At 41.6% G+C, this 23,298-nt stretch overlaps 2 protein-coding genes across 5 annotated transcripts; both read right to left on the bottom strand.

The window, feature by feature from the left end:
- Positions 1-528: 528 nt before the first annotated feature.
- LOC144522446 (tumor susceptibility gene 101 protein) lies at positions 529-2,101 on the bottom strand. Its single transcript, XM_078257532.1, has 5 exons — positions 1,972-2,101; positions 1,822-1,887; positions 1,487-1,650; positions 1,216-1,318; positions 529-971 (listed from the first exon to the last, which is right to left on the bottom strand). Exons 1-5 carry the CDS (start codon positions 2,099-2,101, stop codon positions 853-855), a joined length of 582 nt encoding a protein of 193 aa, XP_078113658.1. The 3' UTR covers positions 529-852.
- Positions 2,102-4,390: 2,289 nt separating this feature from the next.
- On the bottom strand, positions 4,391-22,967 carry LOC144522442 (GTPase HRas). 4 transcript variants are annotated; one of them, XM_078257528.1, is made up of 7 exons: positions 22,690-22,967; positions 16,402-16,552; positions 12,482-12,625; positions 9,664-9,842; positions 7,354-7,513; positions 6,610-6,734; positions 4,391-6,375 (listed from the first exon to the last, which is right to left on the bottom strand). In XM_078257528.1, exons 3-6 carry the CDS (start codon positions 12,590-12,592, stop codon positions 6,615-6,617), a joined length of 570 nt encoding a protein of 189 aa, XP_078113654.1. In that variant the 5' UTR covers positions 12,593-12,625; positions 16,402-16,552; positions 22,690-22,967; the 3' UTR covers positions 4,391-6,375; positions 6,610-6,614. The 4 variants fall into 4 exon arrangements, with proteins under 4 accessions (XP_078113654.1, XP_078113655.1, XP_078113652.1 ...); XM_078257529.1 differs by having other exon boundaries at positions 12,482-12,622; XM_078257526.1 differs by lacking the exon at positions 16,402-16,552.
- Positions 22,968-23,298: the final 331 nt, after the last annotated feature.

The raw sequence follows: 23,298 nt of genomic DNA, 5'->3' as shown, positions 1-23,298 counted from the left end.
GCAAAATCCAAAGTGTACTTAGTAATTATACATAATACATGTTTGACAATTCCTTTCAAAGTGTTTCCCACAATAATATGCACACATTTGTTCAATATATATATATATATATGTATATATACTATTTACAGTACCAGAATGAATCAGTAATTTTTCACAAGAGGTTAGGCTATGCCAATTAATAGTCTTATTTTTGACTGTATAGTCTCGAAGTCGTGATTAATTTAGATTTAAATTTATGCGTCCACTAAATCGCTACGAAATAAGTCACAAATATTTTTTAAAATAGTAGCTTTGCAGCTTAACTGAAGAGTTGTCAGAATTTCTGTTCTATATTCTCTGTCAAAATTAAATAAACCACACTCTTCTATAATATATCATGCTTTATCGGACTGCACCTGGCTGTGTGTGTGTGTTCTTAAAATGATTAACCTTTCTCTTCACTGGTCAAAAGTCCAAAATGTTTGTGGATAAGAACAACAAATGCCTTTGGGTGCAGTTAAGTACAGTTTTATGAGCCGCTTGTAAAGCAATTTCAGTCGTTTAACACACAGGCATTCAAATAACAAATTAGTTTGTTATGTTCTTGTGAAAAACATACATATGTATTTAAAAAAGAAAAAGTAGAAAAAAGAAGAAAAAAAAGAATGCAACTCATTCACACCAAACACAGTCAATACGTTTTTCATCAGCTGCTGCTTTTATACAGAATCTTGTTATTTGTCTGGAATTATTAATTAATTAAGTAACAATAAAATAATCAATGGATACCATCTGACACTGTATACAGGACTAAACACTTTATCAACACACAAACAGTCAAACGTTATTGTCAAATCCCACAAAAAAAAACTAACAGTTGGTTTCATTTTCTTCCTGGAAAGGCAGATCATCTTCTCTGGCTAAATGCAGATACAAACTCCCATCTGCCTTTGAAAGCACCTCTGGTTGTCTGTGGAACTGTAGCCAACCTAAAATAATATATTTTAATTTTAGAAGCATCCTTACCAGTCACAACAAAATTCATGAACATGTTGACAGGGGGACAGTGTTTCCCGCCCTAGATTTATGAATGATGAACCTAGATTCACACTGAATCAGGTGTGGCTTGAATCTTGGATCTGTCTTATCAACATCAACTTGTATCTAGGGCATAGATGGTGTTGTTTTGAAAATACATGGAGGCTTGCGTCTGTCTTTATGAGTGTTACTTACAAGGGGCTTGTTCAAGCTCTGGGTGAGGCTGCATGCACACAGGAGGGAATTCTCCAAACATGATAACCATCACCTGCAGTAGGGTCATTAGATCACATTCGCTCTGATAGGAGAAAGAAAAAAGTCACACCAGTGTAACACGGCAGTTAAGCTCTAAACCACATCATTCTGTACATGTTAGTGCCAACAAACATCAGTAATAACCCTGATGCCATTGTCTATTTCTTTTTACATGCAGCCCTGTCAAAGAATACAATAATTAATTTCTTACATTCTTCCACTCCTCGAGGTAAGGTAGTGTGACTTCACCACTGCTGGAGATATACTTTCCACTGAGAACCATCATCTCACGTGTGGGTCTGACATAGCAGATGGGAGCAGTCTGGGGGTAGCTTTCCTCAATCCACAGGCATACCGGGATGTTGTAAGTCTCGTCTTGTATAAGAACAGAGTGAGAAGGTATTTCAGTATCATATTCTGAGAGATTATGAGCTTCATCTTTGTTTTCTTATTCAAATTGTTTAGAATCCACGTCAAAGTCAGCTTATAAAAATAATTTTGCTGTTTATTAGGGTCAAAGAATATGAAATGCAAAGTCATTGTTACCTGCATACATGACAGGAATGGTTCCGGTTAGACTCATCAAGTTTTTTGTGGTTCCATCATTGTAAACTGTAAAAAAATCAATCATTTAGAAATGTTCTATAGGTTAAGTAAGTTCAGCAACAGATAGTTAGCTGTTATTTTGCTTCTTACCGTATCTATCCATCATGGGCACAAGGCTTTTGAAGTGATGCAACACAACATATATTTCATGGGCCACATGCTTGCGATGATATGTCTTCAAAATCAAAGGACACAAAAAAAGCACTGAAACAATATACATGGATTCTATACAATTTGTTGTTTAGGTTTAATTTAGAGAGAATTCATTCTTCTTTCAATTGATGATGATTATTCTTACCTTAGGGAGCATTTTCTTAATCGTATCCTCATAGTGTGGCATGATTGATGATGAACTGTTTATCCAAAAGGAAAATATCACTTTTTCTGTGAATCTTTTCGATCACCTACACTCACCAACCCTCGGCTTTCTGTCTGTCTTGGGTTTATGGATAACCGTCCTCTTTTATGACGTTTGAAAGTCAGTGACAGAACAGTCCCACAATTATGCAAATCATCTGAAAAGCAATAACTAGGCTACATGGTTGTTCAAGCCATGACAAAGGAATATAACAGTGACCGCATAAACCAATACATGTACATTATTAATAATGCTAATATATGACAGGTTTAGGAGCCATGCTTTGAATGTTGAAACTGTCTAATCTCTTGAATCAGGATCAGTAATAGGATAACAATAAATCATACTGATGTTGCCCCCTGCAACAGTATTTGTACATGTGTCTTGTGTTATCACTCTTTTACATCTATTCAGTACATATAGTACAGTCCTATTTGCAAAGTGCTACATTATAAATAATGCTTATATTATATCGACCTGCAATGTCAAACCATGTCTTCCAGTGGCAGCATATGGGTTAGCATACATAGTAAAATGAACAACATCAACACCAGCAGTAATAAAATGCAAAGAACTTTTTGGTTTTGAAAATGCATACTTACTGTACTTTAACTTTGTAGTAGAGATGTTCCAATATCTATACATTTAGCTCAGCATTTAACATTTACTCTTATATAATTAGAAAATATGTAAAACTATAAAATCAGTAATATTCTTATTCCATGCTTCACTGACCTGCTTTCTTTCAGTCCACTAGGCAGTATTTCTTGCATACTTCCTTCTTCCTTTTCAGTTGCTTTTCAAATGCGCTCACGCACACACGACCCATTTTCAGCGCAATACAGTCATTATCTTTAAATAATCAGAGGAGAATCATTAAGGATCCCAACCACCTGGATAACTGTCTTTTCTCCCTGTCCCCCCCCAAAATCTTCTTCGCATTGTGTAAATCACACAATATCGTACATCATGATCCTCCCATTCAAACAGGGTAACATATTTATCATATATAGTCCAGCTGACTTCATACTAGCTGAATAACAGTTCATTAATTAATATATATATATAGCAAACATTTACTTTTTCCTTCGGTTTGTCATACTTCCAAATATGATACACAAAGCAACCTGCAGGTGGAAGCAAATCTCAAATTTGAGAGGAACATAATGTGAAAGTTAGATAGTTTCATCTTGACATCTTTATTCCTTCCCGCAATACATTTGCCACATTTTCAAAGAGTAAATACATCTTAAATAGCTAAACAGTTGACATTTTCACAAATTCCTTCCACACCTCCATCCACAGTTTGCAAGGGAGAAACAAGCCCTTGAGCCCACTGTATCCTTGTGCAAACTCCCAATGGTCCGTACAGTCTTTGTCATGCTCGCCAGGTTTTCTGACATGTATACTTGTGGTTCGCTGGCTGGAGTTTCCCTGTGGCAACATGACGCCGATATTCTAATAACAGGGGAATTTGAATACATAGATTTGTGGAATTCTATGTATAATTATCATGGATGTACTGTTTACAGATTGACAGGGAGAGGACAAGCATACTATTAGGACTGTAATTACAGGTTACAAACGCCACACTTTTTTTTTTCCTTTTTTTTTTTTTTTCCATTAAAAGGTTTGAGTACAATGGGTGAAAAATAAAAGTTAGGAACAACACATCCAAAAGTGGGACTGAGGATCAACTCCTGCATATTGTACATTTTAAACACAAGGCTTCTTTCAAATAATATCTAAAGAGTAAAACACATTCACAGTTCATTTCCTTCCTCCAAGCAGAGAAATGAACGCTTAACTGATAAAAACAACTTGACCACTACCATCCACACAGTAACTAGACCGATCATATTTCTTTAAGCCATGTTTTGAGTGAAAAGGGTTACTTTAACTGTACAAAATCAATTAGGTCAGACATAAACATTTTGTTTACACTGAAAGGAGACATTCTTTCATGGAAGTGGCCTGAGATTTCTTTGAGGTCTGCATCTGAAGCTCGTTGCCAAAACCTGCCTGTAGTGCCTGGAACTCCATACATTATCATGCATGTCCAATTCTTTGACTTTAAGTACAATCTGGGTTTAAAGTAACAATGTCTAGTAATGACCATCACATGTTCCAATGTATTGGGAATGAAACATGAGAGCTAGACAACTTGGCTTATACTGGGCTCCTAAACTGTGTTGGTTTCCAGTCTCGTGAAACAGAATCACATTCAGATGCACATGCCATTACAGAACCCCCCCCAAACCACCCCCCTCCCCCCAAATCAGTGTAGTGTTTTCAGGGCCTCGTCTTTCAAATGCTATACAACGCATGTCTAAACTCATCAACACACTTCTATTTTGATTTTAGTTGCACACAAAGTCATACAAACAAAACAATGCAGCCAACAGAACACATAATTCTCAGGTAGAGCTCGCTGCATACATGAGGTACAAACTAGCTAACAGATAAGGCAAAATAAACACATAGCAGTCTTTTTCCATTTAGGCAGCAAATGAATGCAGTTGTGGAGAGCACAAGCTAGTCACGATTAGGAAACAAAGCGATGCACTCCCAAAACCCAATATCCATCGCCTAGTAAACACAATAGTCCCACATATACAGTAAATATGGTTCTGACATGGTTAGCACCTGGCCTGTTATTGTTCTGTTAAAGAGCTGAGGTGGCAGCGAAAGAGACGCAGTTTGAGGATAGTATGGAAAAACCGAAGTTCGACTCTGAGGCTGGACTTGTGTGTTACACTCTGCAAAGCTAACTGGTGACATCCTTCCAGGACTGTCAGCTGAGACTTTCCTGGACCCTAATTCCTGAGCCTTATTATCCACAAGGAGTGATTCTTTGCAATCTAAAAAAAAATGCTATTATCACAATGTTGTAAATAAGAGTTCTATAGCATACAGTTATTGTAATGAAATGCAAAAAAAAATTTAAATCAACTGGTTGTCATTTAGTCTAAAACCATAACCAGTCATTGTATAACTGTACAAGTGCAGGGGTTTCCTCCCATTTCTACAGGCCACCTCTCCAGCTTTAGAAACTAGAGAGATGACAACTACATGCCCATGCACAGTACCCCTCCTTCCTTAACAAAAGTAAAACAAGTAGCAATGAGAGGTGAATTATTCCAAATACTTGTGTAAATTGGACAATAAAGAATCCTATTGCACCAGAACCTACGTACACTAGCCATTACTATTATTATTCCACAAAGACAACGCTTACTGTAGCAAAGAAAACATGTGCAAGGAGAGAAGGCAGCTGTAATCTGGAAATTCATCAATCTATTCTCCATTCAACATTTTTATCCCAAAAGGAATTCCAACTATGTCAGGCAGGTCATGAAAAATGTCAAAACCAGGTGCCATCTATAATAAACCCTTGCTCACATATTGCTCTGTGACTTTCAAATTCGGCAATCACAAATGAAATGTTCCACAACAAAAACAAAATCAAAGATTTTGTACAGCTAGGCAAACTGTTAAACAACAACAACAACAACAAATTATAGTCATTCCCATGTCATCCTCCACCCCCTGTATCCAGTATAATGAAGGGACTACACAGCCATTCAGGGGAAACCAAAGGCAGGTAGAGTGGGATTGGGGGTTATTTGTAAGAGGTGTTTGGGCAACTAAAGGTCCATTCCAGTCCTTTCCATTTAAGTCAGGCAGCAGTCAGTCCTTCCAGTGGGCAGGCGGGGGGGAGAGGGGGGGGGTGGAATTAGGCTTTCAAGGTGGGAGGAGGTCAGAAACACCCCCTTTAAGACCAGTGTTGAGACTGAAAACAATAAGTTAGCAGGAAACTTGTTGAGCTACCCAGCGAGACCACACTGGAGTTGACAAAGAGTCATTAGTGGTGTTGCTCACAGGTCGACGTGTGGACCAAAAAAAGGGGCCGGACTGGGCTATTTCAGGTAGCCACTTAGGCAACAGTCCAAACCCTCCTTTCCATGAAGGTCTATGGTTCAGTCAGCTCTGGTGGTTTCCTTGAGAGCTTTTGCTTCAATCCTCCTCTTTTTGAAAAAGTTTATATTTCATCATTGAGTCGTTTTATCTTCCTATCTTTAAGTCCATGCTGCCACTACGCGCTGTAGCATTTTTCCTCAACGTGCAACAGTCAGCTGGGGAATGAAATGACACAAGAGGGGGACAGATGTTAGCGCCATTTTATTGTTCCTGGGAAAACTGAGACAGTGAAAAGTTAAACTGAGGTTTCATATTTAAGTTCACCTACAATGGACCGTCATATGCATAAAAAGACATACGAGTTTCAGTATAACAGACTAATTTAGAGACTTCACATATGACTGTGTCAACTGTCAAAGAGGAAAAACAGATTTCTGGAGATGTCTCACCTGCATCACGATACCACACAGCGACAACTCATACAGTCCTGACCGCTCTCATCAGGTGGGTTCAGCTTCCTCAGCTTATGCTGTCTGATCTCCCTAACCAGTGTGTAGAAGGCGTCCTCTACTCCCTACACACACACACACACACACACACACGTTACAAAACGATTAACGGCGTTAATCAAGGAATCTTAATGATTAAAAGACAAGTCTTTGCATACTGTACTCTTCTGTTTGAATGACAGACTTTCTGCGAGTTCAATGATGAATGCGACAGTCTATATGTACCTACATTATGTGTGACAGTGAGTCAGAGACAGTGGGAGCTGTGCGGCGACTTGTCCTTATAAAGCCTTTCAAATACTGTAGCTCTGTTCTCAAGCCAAGGTAACCTGGCTATGAGTCATTGCCTGCGGCATAATAAAATGTTTCCAGCAACACAAATCACTACCGCGAGCCATTCACTGCTCTTCATGTGCTTGAATACACATGTAAAATGTAAAACTACAGAGCCCATACCAGAACACTGTCATAACTTGTTCACTACAGTATGATACAGCACAGGGGGACTTCAAATATACATATAATCTGAGTTTTGTGGCTTGCAAAGATGGGAGGAAAGATTAACATACTAATGGAATTTGAAAGGTCATTTTGAATACCAGAGATAGGAGGGAGAGAGAAAGGGTTCTTCCATTAAAGTGCATGTATAGTATTGTGGGTGTGTGCTTCTTGTTCACTACCTACCTGTCGTGTTTTGGCAGAGGTCTCGATGTAAGGGATGCCGTAAGAGCGGGCGAGTTCTTGGGCTTGCCTTGTGTCCACCGTGCGTGCCGGGAGGTCACATTTGTTTCCCACAAGCACCATGGGAACATCATCTGAGTCCTTCACACGTTTAATCTGTTCTCTGCGGATTGCAGGACAAGAAAATTGCTATAGTTGACATTTGATTGCAAAACTTTTCCTTAACCCACCCCAGCACTGCATTTAGTCACAGTGACATATCCTCCCTGCATCATGAACAACAGCCGCTCCAGCACTGGTGAGCCAACCACCCAGGGAGCTCTAGGACCCTGAGGAAGAGCCAGGGCCCGCCGGTGCTGGGCTGTGCTGCACTGCTGAAGGAGGGAGGTGGGGAAGAAGGCAGGGAGGGAAGGGATGGACAACAGGCAGACTGCGAACAGCATTACCTCATCACTACAGCAGCCAGCGCCAAACGCCAGGCAGCCAGGGGGAACTGAGTGAGAGGAGTGGGTCAGATCAATCTATAAGCTCAGCCCTTCTTCTCCCTAAGCCACAGTACAGCAGTATGCATCGCCTACAGTCAGCCCTGCCCATCTGCAGTCAACACTGCTAATGCCGTTTATGACCACATTTCCACGTTACCCTGTGTAGACCATTGCCTTGTTATTATGCTGGTGAGGCAGGTATTTCAAGTCTAACAGGCATATTCTTTTTTTTTTGGCATTTTTTAAGGTCTTTATTGACAGGACAGCTTAAGACAAGAAAGGGAAGAGAGAGGGGGTATGACATGCAAAAAGGGCCGCAGGTCGGAATCGAACCCTGCAGCCACTGCTGTAAGGACTGAGCCTTTGTACATGAGGCACACGCTCCACCAGGTGAGCTACCCAGGTGCAAAATTGAAAGGGAAAAAAAATGAAATCAAACCTAGAACATGCCTGTCTGAAAAGAGAAGAATGTTTTCACACTCCGTGCGGTAAAGTCATGGAACAAGCTTCCAGAAGAAGTTGTGTATTCCCCTTCAATTCATTCTTTTAAGAACAGGTTGGATGCATGTTGCCTGTCAAAAAGGTGTGATGTATAATTATAAAGCTTGTCGGTAATTTATGTAACTTATTTATGAATTGTTAGAACATTTCAATCATGAAATTAATGTTTTTTATGAAAACATGTTAAAATGTGAATATATATTTGTTTTGTGAGTCTGGAATAGAGGATTTTATATCCTGTACCAGAATTTTTTTCAATAAATTTCAATAAAATTACAGAAAACTCTCAATTTGGTGTATTCTTGAGTACGGTATAACACTGCTGGCTGGTTCAAATTAAAGAAGAAATTGCCTTAAGCTGGTTATAAGCACGTACCATGCCAGTATGTGCCAACTGTTTTGCAAAAATGCCTCTGACTATTTTTGCCAGTAAAATAGACAACGGATCGTTAAATAACTCAACAGCTCTAACCGAGCCACCACCTATTCTAGCATCCAACTAAAGATCCACTCACGCTTTCACAAGTTGCACAATTGTTTTACAGCGATACTAGCAGTTGTGTTAAAGCCAGGCCCAAAAAAGGCTGGGCTACAATGGCAATAAGCCAAACAAATGTGTGTAAGAAACTCAAAAAAAAGCAAATCTGTAGAGGAGGTGGCAAAGTAAATATGCAGCCTCTTTTACTTGCTACCTGCTAGATTGGCAAGTGGGTGTCTAATGTGATGAGAAAGACAAAATGTGGCAAAGAGAGAGAACACTGTCATCTCCAGCTGAATCTCTCTCCGCTCCCTCCCTTTCTCCTTCCCTGTCCTTGAAAGTGCTACCTCTCCCCGCTCCTCTAATTGAGTCAGGATCGATTTCATTGGCATCGTGCTGTAATCCTCCAGTTGGGGGCTAAGCTTTCTTTAGCCGTGTTAAACGCTACAGCATGACATCACCCAACTACTGCAGAGAGCTGGCACACATACGTATACACACCCCCTCTCTATCCAGACCCCATGGGAGTCCCTGCAACACACACTGAATACAAAAAGACACATACACAGAACCTTGGAAGAGAACTAACAGAAATAATTTTGTGTCTGAACTCCACCCCCCGACTGGCCAGTGAATACACAGGTTCACATCTGCAACAACAGATTTCATAATGCTCAATATTTTGTGGTGCCCCTGCGTCCCTAAACCCAAACCATCTTTCTCTGCCTCACACTTACACACACACACACACACACACACACACACACACACACACACACACACACACACACACACACTTACACACACACACACACACACACACACACACACACACACACACACACACACCTGTACTGGTGAATGTCCTCAAAAGACTTGGTGTTGTTGATGGCGAAGACACAGAGGAAACCCTCCCCTGTCCTCATGTACTGATCCCTCATCGCGCTGTACTCCTCCTGACCTGCAGTGTCCAGGATGTCCAGCAGGCAGGTTTCCCCGTCAATCACAACCTGTTTCCTGTACGAGTCCTGCAGAAAAAGGGACAAAGTCCAACAATTAAAGAGGTGGTAAAAATGTGTGAATGAGCAATCTTACAAAAGTCAGACACAAAACGGATGGTTCAGGTAGAATTTGAGGCCACTGTGGGCAGACACTGTGTGTGACTTAAGTGCAACTCGAGTTTGAGACTCGGACACAGTGACTTCAGACTTGATTTCGCCGACGCGATTCTTTTTAAATCGCATGCCGGCATTTATTAATTTATTTTACACTTCACTCGGCTTTGCGTCGTGCCTAACAGGCTACTATTTTGACCCTTTGCAGCACCGTTACTTATCATCAAGCTGCCACTTCCTCCTAACACATCCTGCTGCTGCAGGCTGCAGGCATGATGGAGAAAGACAGCAGCAATAACTCTGAATGGAGCCTTTTATTTTCCAAAACTCCCGGACGGCTCGTAGACAATTCGTAAGCCATATGCACGTTGTGTAAAGCCGAATTAAAATACCACCGAAGCACGTCAAGCTTGAGCTTCCACCTACGGAGCTAAGCATAGTACAGTTAACATGATGCTAGACCACCGGCCCTCGGGGGGCGGGGGAGAGATGAATGTTTGGAAATAAGAGGTTGCTGTGGCCCGCCATACAGGTTAGTTTGACCAGCGGGCAGCAGCGGTGGCCAGAGCGGGCAGCTGCAGCGGGCGATCACGGGGGGAAAATCCTCAGCGGTGAAACGCAAACGGGGGCTGGAGTATAACCTAGCTAGGTGGAAAGCTAACGCTAGCCGGCCACCTGTTCCATCAATCCTGCTTGCAAGTGTCGGCTCATTAGACAAAAACTGGACTACATCCAACTTCAACAAAACTCCCAACGCGAGTTCAGAGACTGCTGTGTTTTTGTTGTTGTGGAAGCAACAGTGTTTCTCTGTCGCCGGGTAAGAGTGGAGATGGGCTGTGTTAACACGGACTTGTGCAGAAATGAGCTGCTCATTAACCAGTGATCACTGGACGTCAGTGAGTAATCTAAATTATTTAGGAGTTACTAAACACTATATTGACTCTGGTAAGGATAGGGATTTTTAGTTTTTTAGTTAGGTACTTGGAGGAATTGTGCAATAATGACAGATTCACACATTTTTCTTTTGTTTACAGTAAATAAATAATTACAAATCTTAAAATGAAGTTCATAAAGTAACTTTCTTTGTATTCATTTGATTCCCAATCAAGATACACTGGTAAGAATTGTTTTCCATAGTTAATATGTACTTAAAAACTGTTCTGAAATGCAAAATAATAGAATTTGAATCATGTGATAAAATATGCGATTAACTATAGAACTTCAGTGATTAAAAAAAATGCATCGTTTGACAGCCCTACTTAACACATAACGAGCTGCAGTACCATTGATCGTACGCTTTTGGCTTTAAAAGCTTCATGCAACAAGGCCCAAACAAAAGAAGTGCTGAATGCAAAACATGTGGTATCAAGATAAAGGATTCTGGCTCAACCACATCTAATTTTATCAGGCACCTGAAAACACACCCACTGTGGGTCACTGAGGTTGTTACATAGGTCTGGGTATCGTTCCAAAACAATGTTATACCGGTATCGATACCGTGACTTCGATACCGGTTCCTGAACGATACTTTTTTTTTTGATACCAATTTTTCTGCTCTTTGACACCTATGTGACACACACTGTAGTTAATCCTCTCAAAATAACACACACACACACACACACACACACACACACACACACACACACACACACACACACACACACACACACACACACACACACACACACACACACACACACACACACACACACACACACACACACACACACACACACGAGCCCCGTCTGTGCGTAGCGTAGAGGTTTTCCTGAGTGCCTCCTCGACGTGTAGACATCCAATCAGCAGCATTATTAGATCTTCGTAGAAGCATGCTGCATGCTTATTTGCTTACTGACATTGAGATTTACTCCTAAGGAATTCAATTACAAGGCATTTTTCGATACTATGGAGGCAATTCAGTTGTTGCCTAAAAAGTAACGAAGTTTGGTACCTGGTCCTATTGTTGCATCTTTGGCCTTGGCTATTCAGTGCTAAGCAACATGTCCATATACAAACACACACAGATATGATGTTGATTGTATGTGTATCAAGACGTATGGGTTATTAATTCCCTGTCCACTTCCGGGTCCAATACACATCTAGAGATCAGAGGAGCAGGGTATCGGAGCCAATGTTTAGCCTTCCAACACGCAGCCACAAAAACATCGAGTGTCGTCCCTTTGTTTGTTAGAGCATAAGGGCCAGGAATGCAAATACACAAAAAGGACATTGTCTGGCCAGAGGCAGGCGTGGTGAGAAAGAGAGGGAGAGAGTGGAGAAAAAGAGAGGACGAAACATTCTCACAAGCTTCACTCTCCTCTTTGCAATGTCTGCAATCTTGTTCAGTGTCTTGTTTCCATGAAAATAGAAGAATTACAGAAGGGTGGAGAAAATATTTCTTCCTAAAAGAAAATTAGGAATTTCGTCTGATCGTTAGACTGAGCGGTCTTTCTTTTTTAACAATACGATCAACCCTCGTCTACCTTTCAACCCCAAAACCCAATATGCCTCCCACAAGAATAATGTGTAGGACATGCAGAAGACAGTCATACCTCTATGGTGGGGTCATATTCATCCACAAAGTGGTTCTGGATGAGCTGGATAGTAAGTGCACTCTTGCCCACACCTCCAGCTCCCACCACCACCAGCTTATACTCCGTCATCTTTTCCGCTGCTGCTCACCACACACACCGCTGCTGGAGAGAAAAAAGGGAGAAAGAAAGGTGCAGGTTAGCATTCTGAGATTATCGGGTTTGGACAGAATAACAGACATACAAAGAGCTTTGACAGGCTATTCTCTGCCACTGGACTGCCATGATGTGGTTCACAACCAATGCTGCCCAGTGGTGAGAAACATCAGTGGCTTTGGTGTGTGTGTGTGTGTGTGTGTGTGTGTGGTGGGGGCTAAGGTTGAGACCCTCAAATGGGAATGCGAAAAATGTGCTGAAGGTACTCAATGTTCCAATGCTCTCCCGCTCAGTGTGAGCAGCAGAGAGTGTGTATGAGAGGGAGAGGTAGGGAGGCAGCGAGGGAGAAAAAGAAGGGGCATGCCACTGGCAGAGTGGTCCTCATAACTCAGGCTGAATCCACTGTGACAGACGCCAGAGCAAAATTATCAAATTTCAAAAAATCAGAAAAAAATAGAGCAACCAATGAGGAAAAACACAATGAACAAAAATATTTTGAAAGCGAAATGTGTAAAACGTTAAATATCTGCACCATTTTTCCTTTTCAACACTCACTATTCACTAATACTAAGAAAGCAAGGCTTTTGCTATGGACTGTTTGTTGGTTTGCCTTGCTTCTTCCATAGGGATCAATCCGTAGCAACAGAAGGAGGGGCCTAAAAGAGGATTTTATGACTCCAGGTGTGCCTGCAGTTGTCCCCTATGGACCCAATGAACCCACTTAAGAGGTCTAGTTGACGTAACAGGGCTGCTCTGACTATAAATCAAGGCATGTTATTAAAGAAACATGTCGGTCTCTTGAGAAAACATGAGTGATATCCATTTTCTGTAGGCTAAAACCTACACAACACAGGTTGGCCTAAACATCACCTTTACATGAATTAATGGACCTACAGTAGAGTGCATCTGAAAAAATTTAAGGAAAGCAGTTCCAACATGGACAGGTCACATTTTAAGTACAGTTCTGAATTAGAAAAGCATGATTCTTCTTAATCATCCAAAAGATAAAAGGGCTCAAAAGCCATTCTTCACATCTAAGAAACTATTAATTAAAAAGGTTTTGAAATAATTTAGTTGTGATGAGAATTTTGTATAAGTCATCAGGTCGAGATGTTGTAAAATGGCTGGGTGGAAGTATGCAGTGAAGAAGAAACTATTTCCGATTTTACCAGAAGGACCAGGCGTACTCAAAATATGTGGGAATTTACCGAATATGCCTGTATAAATATAACTGTTCTATCACAATGTCAACTCTGGAGTCAGACCACACATGTATGTCCATGCATAGACGCAAGACACTCACACACAGACAGACACAGACAGACACAGAAATTGTTGAGTCGTGTTGAGTCAGCTGGTAGAATAAATTGTCATATGGGTGTTTCTACTACATACATACATACAGTAGCAAAGTGTGACTAAGCGTACTGCAAATGTACCACTTTTACTAAGCAATTACCAAATCTATGACCTGAAAATGACCTCATACCAGCCCTGTAGTAGACATGATGGCAAATGATGAGTCAGACTTAGAAAGACATGAAGCTATCATGGAGATTTTGCTAGGTGAAATGAAATACAAGCTAGGGCTAGTGTGACCAAACCTATGGCTAACTTTGGTCTGCTGGAGGCCCATGGCAACCGCAGGAGCCTCCCGTGGTTATAGCTGCAGTTTGAAATCGTGCAGACAACAAGGAGTGGTCAGGTCACGTCATCACAGCAATGTCATCAGAGCCTTAGGGGGAAATCACTGGAATTCCTGTAGCTCTCAGGATTGGCAGTTTAGTTTCACTTTCTGTTTGACAGTAGCAGTGTTGGGGAAGTTACTTTTAAAAAGTAGTGTTTGCTCGTTACTTCTTAAAAAAAGTAATCCGTTACTTTACTTAGTTACCCCCTATGGAAAGTAACTTTTTACTTTACTCATTACTTTGACGTTACTTTTAAAAGCAGTCATCTCTGGCAGAGACTGAAGTTAATTATACAAAAACTATCTTTGACCATAAAGCCAATCTCTGGTTTATCAGTGACGTGTCTGAACTCCACTGCAGACTGGATTCTCTCCTCACAGAGTGACGGCTGATTCATTATGAACGAGTCCAGCGCGGGTTGAATGCACATCAGCAGGTCATCGGCGTTACGCGGTGTTAGTGTATACTATGTAATGTCTGTATCGACTTGTACTGGTCGCGCAGCCACGATGGTCCGTGCATTGTCGTAGACACATGCAGCCTCTTTTTTGGAAATCCTTGCGTGTCCGTGCAACCGACACAAGTCCACAGCGGTCCGCTGCGTGTATGTATGAGGCCATCTCCACCGCATCCATCTGTGAGGTTGTCAGCTTTGTGTCTGCTTGGCTCAGAGCGCCGTCTAGCAAAAAGCCTGAAAAAAGTCCAGCTTGCCATGATTACTCTGCTATCAGCCTCTGCCACATCCCGTGTGGCGCTTGTGAGCGCGCAGCTGAGAAGGCGGCGTCGCTGTCAAATCTGTCCCTGGGAAAAGTAACGTTGCGCCGAATTGAAAAAGGAACTACGTTTCGTTACCACATTTTCAGTAGTAGCGCGTTACACTACTTTTTACGCGAAAGAGTAGTTGCGTTACACCCAACACTGGACAGTAGTGACCAAAAACTTGACTTCAGACATTTTTACGCATTTATACTTTGAATTTAATTGAACAGTGTCATTGCCACTTTCAACACAACATTACAGTAATGACATCCAAATCATATTATATCCTGTTAGAAACAGTTATCTACATCTGCACCACCTTAACACCCAAAGCAGCCTTACATTGCACTTCAAAAGTCATATATCCCGTAGTTCAGAGTAAAATAAGGTCACATGGGGTTAAACATCTCGGCCTGTTCATCGACAGTGTCTCACTTTGCTGAATGTTCCTTAAGTGAGCTCAAGAAGAAAATTGCTAACCTGACCCACCTGCTCAGAGTGTGTAATCAATCTGTCAGGATTTCATGAGTACCACGGGTCACATATGCTGTTTTACCTTCTCCAAAGAACCAACTATCATCCATAAACATAAAATGCACTCCATGTAGCTCTGTTACGCAAACTCCTTGCTCACTATAGAGTGGTGAACATCAGCGCTTCAGCCATCCTGAGCAGAACACATACACACCCTCTCTCTTGTGCTTTACATGTATCTCCCAAGAAAACACACACACACACACACACACACACACACACACACACACACACACACACACACACACACACACACACACACACACACACACACACACACACACACACACACACACACACACACACACACACACACACACACACACACACACACACACACACACACACACACACACAGCTGGAGTGAATCTTAAACTCAACTTGTTGGAAAGAGAGGAGTAACAGGTGACAGGAACACAGCCGCTGGGCAGTTTAATGAAAAAACTAAACTCCCCAGTAATGGGGAGTTAAGGGTGCACCTATATTTGTCTCTAGTAGAATGTGCACCTATGTTGACAGCCAACAAACAAAAACAGCTGAAGCAGATGTTAATGAATGGGTTGGTGCACAGAATTTGAGGCCACTGTGGGCAGACACTGTGTGTGAGTTAAGTGCAACGCAAAGCAGCAGGACCTGACGGTATCAGTGGGCGAGTCCTAAAACTGTGTGCTAGTGCCGGTAGTGACAATGATAATCAACCTGTCAATGGCTCAGTCTGTTTTATCCACATGCTTTAAGAAGTCCACCATCATTCCTATGCCCAAGAAAACAAGACCAGTCTGCTCGAATGACAGTGGCACTCACCTCCGTAGTGATGAAATACTTTGAACGCCTGGTCAAGGATTACATATGCTCCTCACTACCCAGCACAGTGGACCCATTACAGTTTGCCTTCCGTTCCAAACGATCAACGGAAGACGCCATAGCACACATCCTCCACACCACCCTATCTCACCTGTAAAAGAAAGGAAGCTATCTGGGATTAAACACCTCACTGTGCATGTGGATCTTTGACTTCCTGACAGGAAGACCTCATCCTTAACACCGGAGCACCCCAGGGCTGTGTTTTAAGTCCCCTGCTGTCCTCGCTGTACACACACACAACTGTGTAGCCACTTTCAACTCCAACACCATTATCAAGTTTGCTGATGACACAGCTGTGATCGGCCCGATTACAGACAACAATGAAAAGGTCTACCTGAAAGAAGTAGAGGACGTGACCCGCTGGTGTCAGGACAACAACCTACTCATGAATGTCAGCAAGACTGAAGAGTTGAGTTCCAGGTATCCCCTCAAATAATGAGCAATTTCCACTCCTGCATCATTAAGCGCATCGCTGCCTGGTATGGAAATAGCACCGAACAGGACTGCAAAGCCCTGCAGAGAGTGGTTCATTCAGCTGAACATACAACAGTCGTGCCCTAATACCCACACACCCCCAAACACACACACACACACACACACACACACTCTGCTTCATGACAATTCATGCACATGTTAAGGAGCGACTGGAGTAACAATTTCTTTTTATAACCCATAGGATATGACAAATACAATTTTTGATTTATTTATATTTTTCTCTAGTAGAATATGCATGCACCACCTCTCTGTAAAAACGTGTTATTTGTGTCTGAGAGGTGTGACTGTGCAGATGTAGGGGCAGACTTAGATTAGCCAAGACCAAGACAGGCTGACTGATGTTAATGATTGACAGGAAAGCAGACTTGCTAACTAAAGACACAGCCATTTAGCTGCTCTCATTCAATCACACAGACACACACACACAACCACATGTTCCTGCAACGAATCCTTGATCCCGTAAGTCATTGTTCGCCTTAATGGAACAGGTAGCTCTGAACAACGTAACCAATGTCAACAATGGTCTCCTTGTAAAAACACCCTCACTGCCATAATTCTCAAGCACAACAGGAAGGGAATTATCCTGAATCCTCAGTCTTGTGGCCAAACATTTAGCTTCCTTTTCCCTCACTGTAAATAAATCAACCTGTTACACAGTGCAGCCCACCCTGGCTGGAGTACAGAGACCGTGGCAGAGCCGCAGAGCCAGCCTCGCTCCTTACAGCCTCCTTTAACCAAATAAACAGCAGCTGCGCGGAGAGACTTGTGCAGGGCAGACAGACGCTGGGACACCTTTGGTCCCTGTAGGCCACAAGCTCAAGACAGGGGCAAGGATTCACATCAGGGATAGTTTAATGTGATGGAAACAGCAAGGACACAAAATAACATGTTACATTATTATAGATTTGTCATTGGGATTAGAGAAAGTGGGGCTTTCAGGGGATGATGAGTGTGCTAGGGCTACAAAGAACGATTATTTCATTATCAATTAATATGAGCACAGACACATTAGCATATATTTGAGTGTCTTTTAAAAACCCACCTTTATACATTAGCCTTTGTGTAAAGGGCAACACCCCCTTTATGCTGTATTTTAAAAAAAAATAATGTTTTGTATTTTGTAATTCATGTTTATTCTTACATATTTCTTCATATGTGTGTGAAGCACTTTGTAACTGCGTGTTTTTAAAAGTGTTATAGAAATAAAGTGTTACTTGCCTCAAACTAGGCAATGATAAATGCTTACCACAATCACATGATTATTTTAATAACCAATATAGAGCAAAATGTACCAAAACCTAAATCCCAAATAGAAGCCTTTTATATATCGTTTATGAACTTTTATGCCAATAAAGTTCACTGAATTGGTCGCCGCATTTCTTCTATATAACCAGATCAAGTGTACTCCTGCCAAACGATTGAAAATTGACAGCCTAAAATATAAAGTCAACACACCCGCGCTCGGTACTGGGAAAGTGGAGAAAGGAAAACAGACAGCCGTGCCATCTCTTCTCAAACTAGGCCAAGTCAGCAGCTGATTAATAATCCACATACATATGGAGATGAATAGCTAAATTAATCATTAATAGTGATGTTGTCGCTTTCTCAGAGCCACTTGTTGTTAGTAGGGGTTCATACAGAGCTGGTCTTTGTGGAGATAGAGAGGACGGTTGAGGACACAGCCGCTGAAGATCACAACCATTAGTGCACGCATCAATCTTTGTACATAATTTTATCCACACATGGGGACGAAGCACGAGAACTGTTTGTTTTTTATTGTTTTACTTCTGCGCGCGTGCGCCCACACACACACACACACACACACACGAAGTAGAGGACGTGACCTGCTGGTGTCAGGACAACAACCTACTCATGAATGTCAGCAAGACTGAAGAGTTGAGTTCCAGGTATCCCCTCAAATAATGAGCAATTTCCACTCCTGCATCATTAAGCGCATCGCTGCCTGGTATGGAAATAGCACCGAACAGGACTGCAAAGCCCTGCAGAGAGTGGTTCATTCAGCTGAACATACAACAGTCGTGCCCTAACACCCACACCCCCACTCCCACAAACAAACACACACACACACACACACACACACACACACACACACACACACACACACACACGGTTATCCTGCACCTATAGCGGTGCCATGCCCTTGTCTGCAGTCCTAATATTCATATTGTTCAGTAATTACTGTCAGTGCATGATTAACCTGTACAGTTCTTGTTTGCCCCAGACGTGCAACAGTTGGCCACATTTACACCTGCACAGTACACCTGTAAAAACATACGTACAACCACGACGAGGTCACGCAACGTTCCACTTTTCATACAATGTACCTGACAAAAGTAATAACCCCCACAGCAATGTGACCTGTACTAACACATCAGCTCATTGAAGTTCAACAGAGTATGCCTGCTGCTACCACAGTTCACACACATGGCTCTGAGAAAGGCTTTTAGCCGCTGTGTCATCTAAGAGTTGGTGACCTCTTCCATTTCAAAGTCCCCAATATATTTGCATAGCTGTTCCTTTTTTGATCAAGGAGCACTTTACAGTATGTCTGTGTTAAGGGATATTTATAGCTCGCAACCTCCAGCCTGGGAAATTAACAGTTCGTTTTGAAACCCTAGAACCCCGTCTGGACCAAGAGGATAATCTTACATGACAGCTTACGGTGGGTGCGAGTACAGAGCAGCGAGAGGGTTGATGGTAGGAGAGTGGCTGAGGGCGAGGGCTACTCTTACTATATGCCAAGGGCATAGAAAACCACAGGAGGGAGGGGGTCGACCTGGAAACTGAAAAATGTATAAAGAAATCAATAATGACTCAACATTCTCCAGCTTTCTCCCAGCTAATTTGCCTGCATAGCTCTGATAACTACAGTGAATAAACACCTTGTTACTTTTTCTGTGGTTCCTGATAACCTGGCAAACAATCCCACCACTTTATAACCCACGGTGCAAGGAGGAGGACACATGAATGACGATCTTCCTCAACCTGCATTCTGCTCTCCATTAAAGTTCTTAATTGGTTAAAGAATCCATACTGGCAGAGCCACAAGCCCACTGCAAAGATAATAGATTTTTAATGGAGCTATGATGGTAAGGAGACCCTCTCTAGGGAGGTATCACGGTCGAACACTGAGACTCCAAGACCCATCCTAGAGCCTCGATAGCACACCGCTCCCTCCCACTGCTCTCTCCAATGACATCATCCTCCCAAACGGCATCCAAATATAAGTGTTGACCTGCAGCTAAGGAATCACTATTCTGCTCTCTGAGGCCGATGAAACAACAAGTGAAACAAACAAGTGAGGACTTTAAGCGAGTCTTATGAAGCCTATCAACTTAGAGATACATCTACTCGTTAGGCTATAACCCTTAAAAACAGCATTATCCATTTAAGTCTTCTTCTAGGGTAGGAAGCCAGAGAAAACACAAAAACATGAATGAAACTATAATTTTGATCAAAGAGAATCTTAGGAGAAAATCCTTAAATAAACAATTCCTCCTACTGAGATTTTCTACCTTACAAACATGTATACAAAAGGAGTTTCTGCATGTATCTGTGTGCATGCTTAAACAAGCTGCTTTTAAAAGCACTGGAGTACAAGTGACCTTTTCCCCACTGGGTCATCCTTTCAGCTTGTCGGGTAGGGTGAGACGGTGGAGGCAGCAGCAGAGATGAAAAGGCCAGCTGACCTCCACACAAAGGCCTGCCAGTTAGAGGAGCCATTGGGCTTACACTGATTTTTGCAATCAGAGGAATGCATGAATCTTGTCCTGTTGTTTTAGTTTGTGAGTGCATGTGAAAAACACTCTGCACAGAAAGCATTATGTGGATCACAAATATTACAGAAAATACCAGTCAACCTGTAAAAGATCCCACAAAATGGTTTGACAGCTCTGCAAAGAAAAAAAATATTTAAAACCAACCTCCGTAACCCAAAGACTTAGAAACAACAACAACAGTATCGAGTAGGGCTGGGCGATATGGAGAAAATCAAATATCACAATATTTTTAACCAAATACCTCGATATCGATACCACAACGATATTGTAATGTTGATTACAATATGGTGCTTTCACAAAATATTTACACAATGAGATTTTTGATAAATAATCATCAGTAATGTGGATATAATGACTATGTGGGTAAAGGCAAATAATAGAACAGTTACAGTCTGGTAAGTTCAGAAAATAACAATGTTACTGTAATGCAGCCTTTAAAACCAGGAAAAGATCTATCCAAAATCTAAGACGATATCTAGTCTCATATCACGATATTGATATAATATCAATATATTGCCCAGCTTTAGTATCGAGCCAGGAGTATGATAACATAAAAAACACCCCTAAAATATGCTTACAAAAATATACATAAGAGCATATCCTGAGCCATCTTTAAGTCTCAAACCGAAATTAACACATTAAAAGCCTCCAGATGAAAACAATATGAAAAGTTGTCTTTTGTAAATGATTGGTTTGGAGAAGAGTCACTCTTATTTTGGCAAGCAGCTGGGCACCACCCAGGCTACAGCTGTTCAGAGAAAGGGACACGAGATTATCATCACACCTCTATCACTGGCTGGACTATCTCCAGCTGTTTTCCAGCTGCCTGAATTCTTGCCTTCACTCTGACTCTACAGACGCTGATGACCAAATCATACGACCAACACTGGACCTCCTTAGCCCAATGTACTCAAGCCTGTAATGTATGATCATAGAAAGACAATATGGTTTTTACACGTTGCTCATATAGGATGCTTGGGTCAGCAGCTGTGGTGTTGTGATGGATAAACAGATGTGATGTGAACAGCAGATAGCTGCATTCATATGTCAATAAACCAACATTAAACACAAAAGTGAAACACTTTTTGCTTTGTTTTCTAAGAAGGCACTGACTTGACTGTTACTAATACTTTGTATAATGAATACAAATTCATGTTGCCAAAGATTTATGTCAGCGGATGGGTAAATTGTTTCTCCTCTAGTCTACAGTCCCTGTGGTCATCATTTGAGTGACGACCAATTGTACATTACTGCTGTCTTTGCCATCTTTTTGTCCTTTTAAACTTACTAAACTGTTTTAACAGAGAGCTTCCAGAGTATTTCTAAAATGCCTTGTAATGGAATCTAACTTCCGCAGTGATACATTCAGTTTTTACTCAGTGTGACGGGGCGTCACCCTAACGTTACTTGTCTGTGTGGCCAATATCGGCAGCAGCAACCTCATACTCAACATTGTCTTTATTGGACAAAACTACAGGCGAGAGAAAGTCATTTTCCTACTATTGCATTGTTAATTTGAATGCCTTCGGTTTCTTTTTCAAACTAAGATGACGTGGAAATCCACGGCGGTCTAACGTTTATGTTATTCCTCCATAACCAAGTTACAACCCCCGAACTCAAGGGAGACTGTTTATCAAAATAGATAATTATTTAAAAAAAACAAACAACAACAACAACAACAACAATAGGCAAAATTCATTATCTATATAATTCCCCATATACGTAGCCAAGACTAAAACGCAAGCATGAGTTGTTGAGCTCGACAAATAAAGCTCGCCGGGCGTGAATTAAAATGTTGTGATAGCTAGCTAACATGTTTTAACTGTGGACCGCAATCTCCAGCCCAAAACACTGAAAGCATTTTAAAGCGGTAACGTTACCATTAGACATTGCCGACATATTTCGGACAGAGGAATGTGCACTGCATACTTACAACAAACAGAGGTCTAATTAGCGACAAGAGCGACGTTTCGTCTACCGGCGAAGAAGAAAAAAAATATTTCAACTCTGTTGCCTCTCAGCTGTAACGTTAATCAGAAGGAAACAAAATGTTCTTGGTCCGCTTCCCGCCGTCTTTAGCATCTGCACCGTATTCTATCTGATAACGTGTTTAATTTTCAGTAGCTATAATGCACCAAGGCATTCATTGGTTCTGAGTAAAATGAGCCCGCGTTGAACAATGTGCTTCCACAGAGAGCAGAGGGGATGAGGAGTGTCGAGCCCACGCCCAGCTCTATCAAACATAGAACCGCCCCGGTTACCATGCATGTTACTGCTGCATTCATATACTGTCGGAAACATTGACACTCCGCGGTTAAGGAGCGAAGAGCTGACTTCCAGTAGTACTTAATCCAAGTGTACAAAGTGTCACTTAAACGCGACAGGCAAGAAATCCCTTCGAACATTTGAATGTGGTGATGAAGGCCTGTTTTTTTTTATTTATTTTTTTTATTTGGTGAGAGATTAAAAAAATTCCAAATTTGCATCCAAAAGTAGATTTAGTGTTTAATTTAGATAAACAGCCATCAGAGGGAAAAACATT

Source organism: Sander vitreus, chromosome 8 (assembly GCF_031162955.1).
Source record: "Sander vitreus isolate 19-12246 chromosome 8, sanVit1, whole genome shotgun sequence".
In the NCBI taxonomy this organism is placed as follows: Eukaryota; Metazoa; Chordata; class Actinopteri; order Perciformes; family Percidae; genus Sander; species Sander vitreus.
The sequence above is the reverse complement of the archived record's forward strand: the minus strand, read 5'-3'. Positions and strand labels throughout refer to the sequence as shown.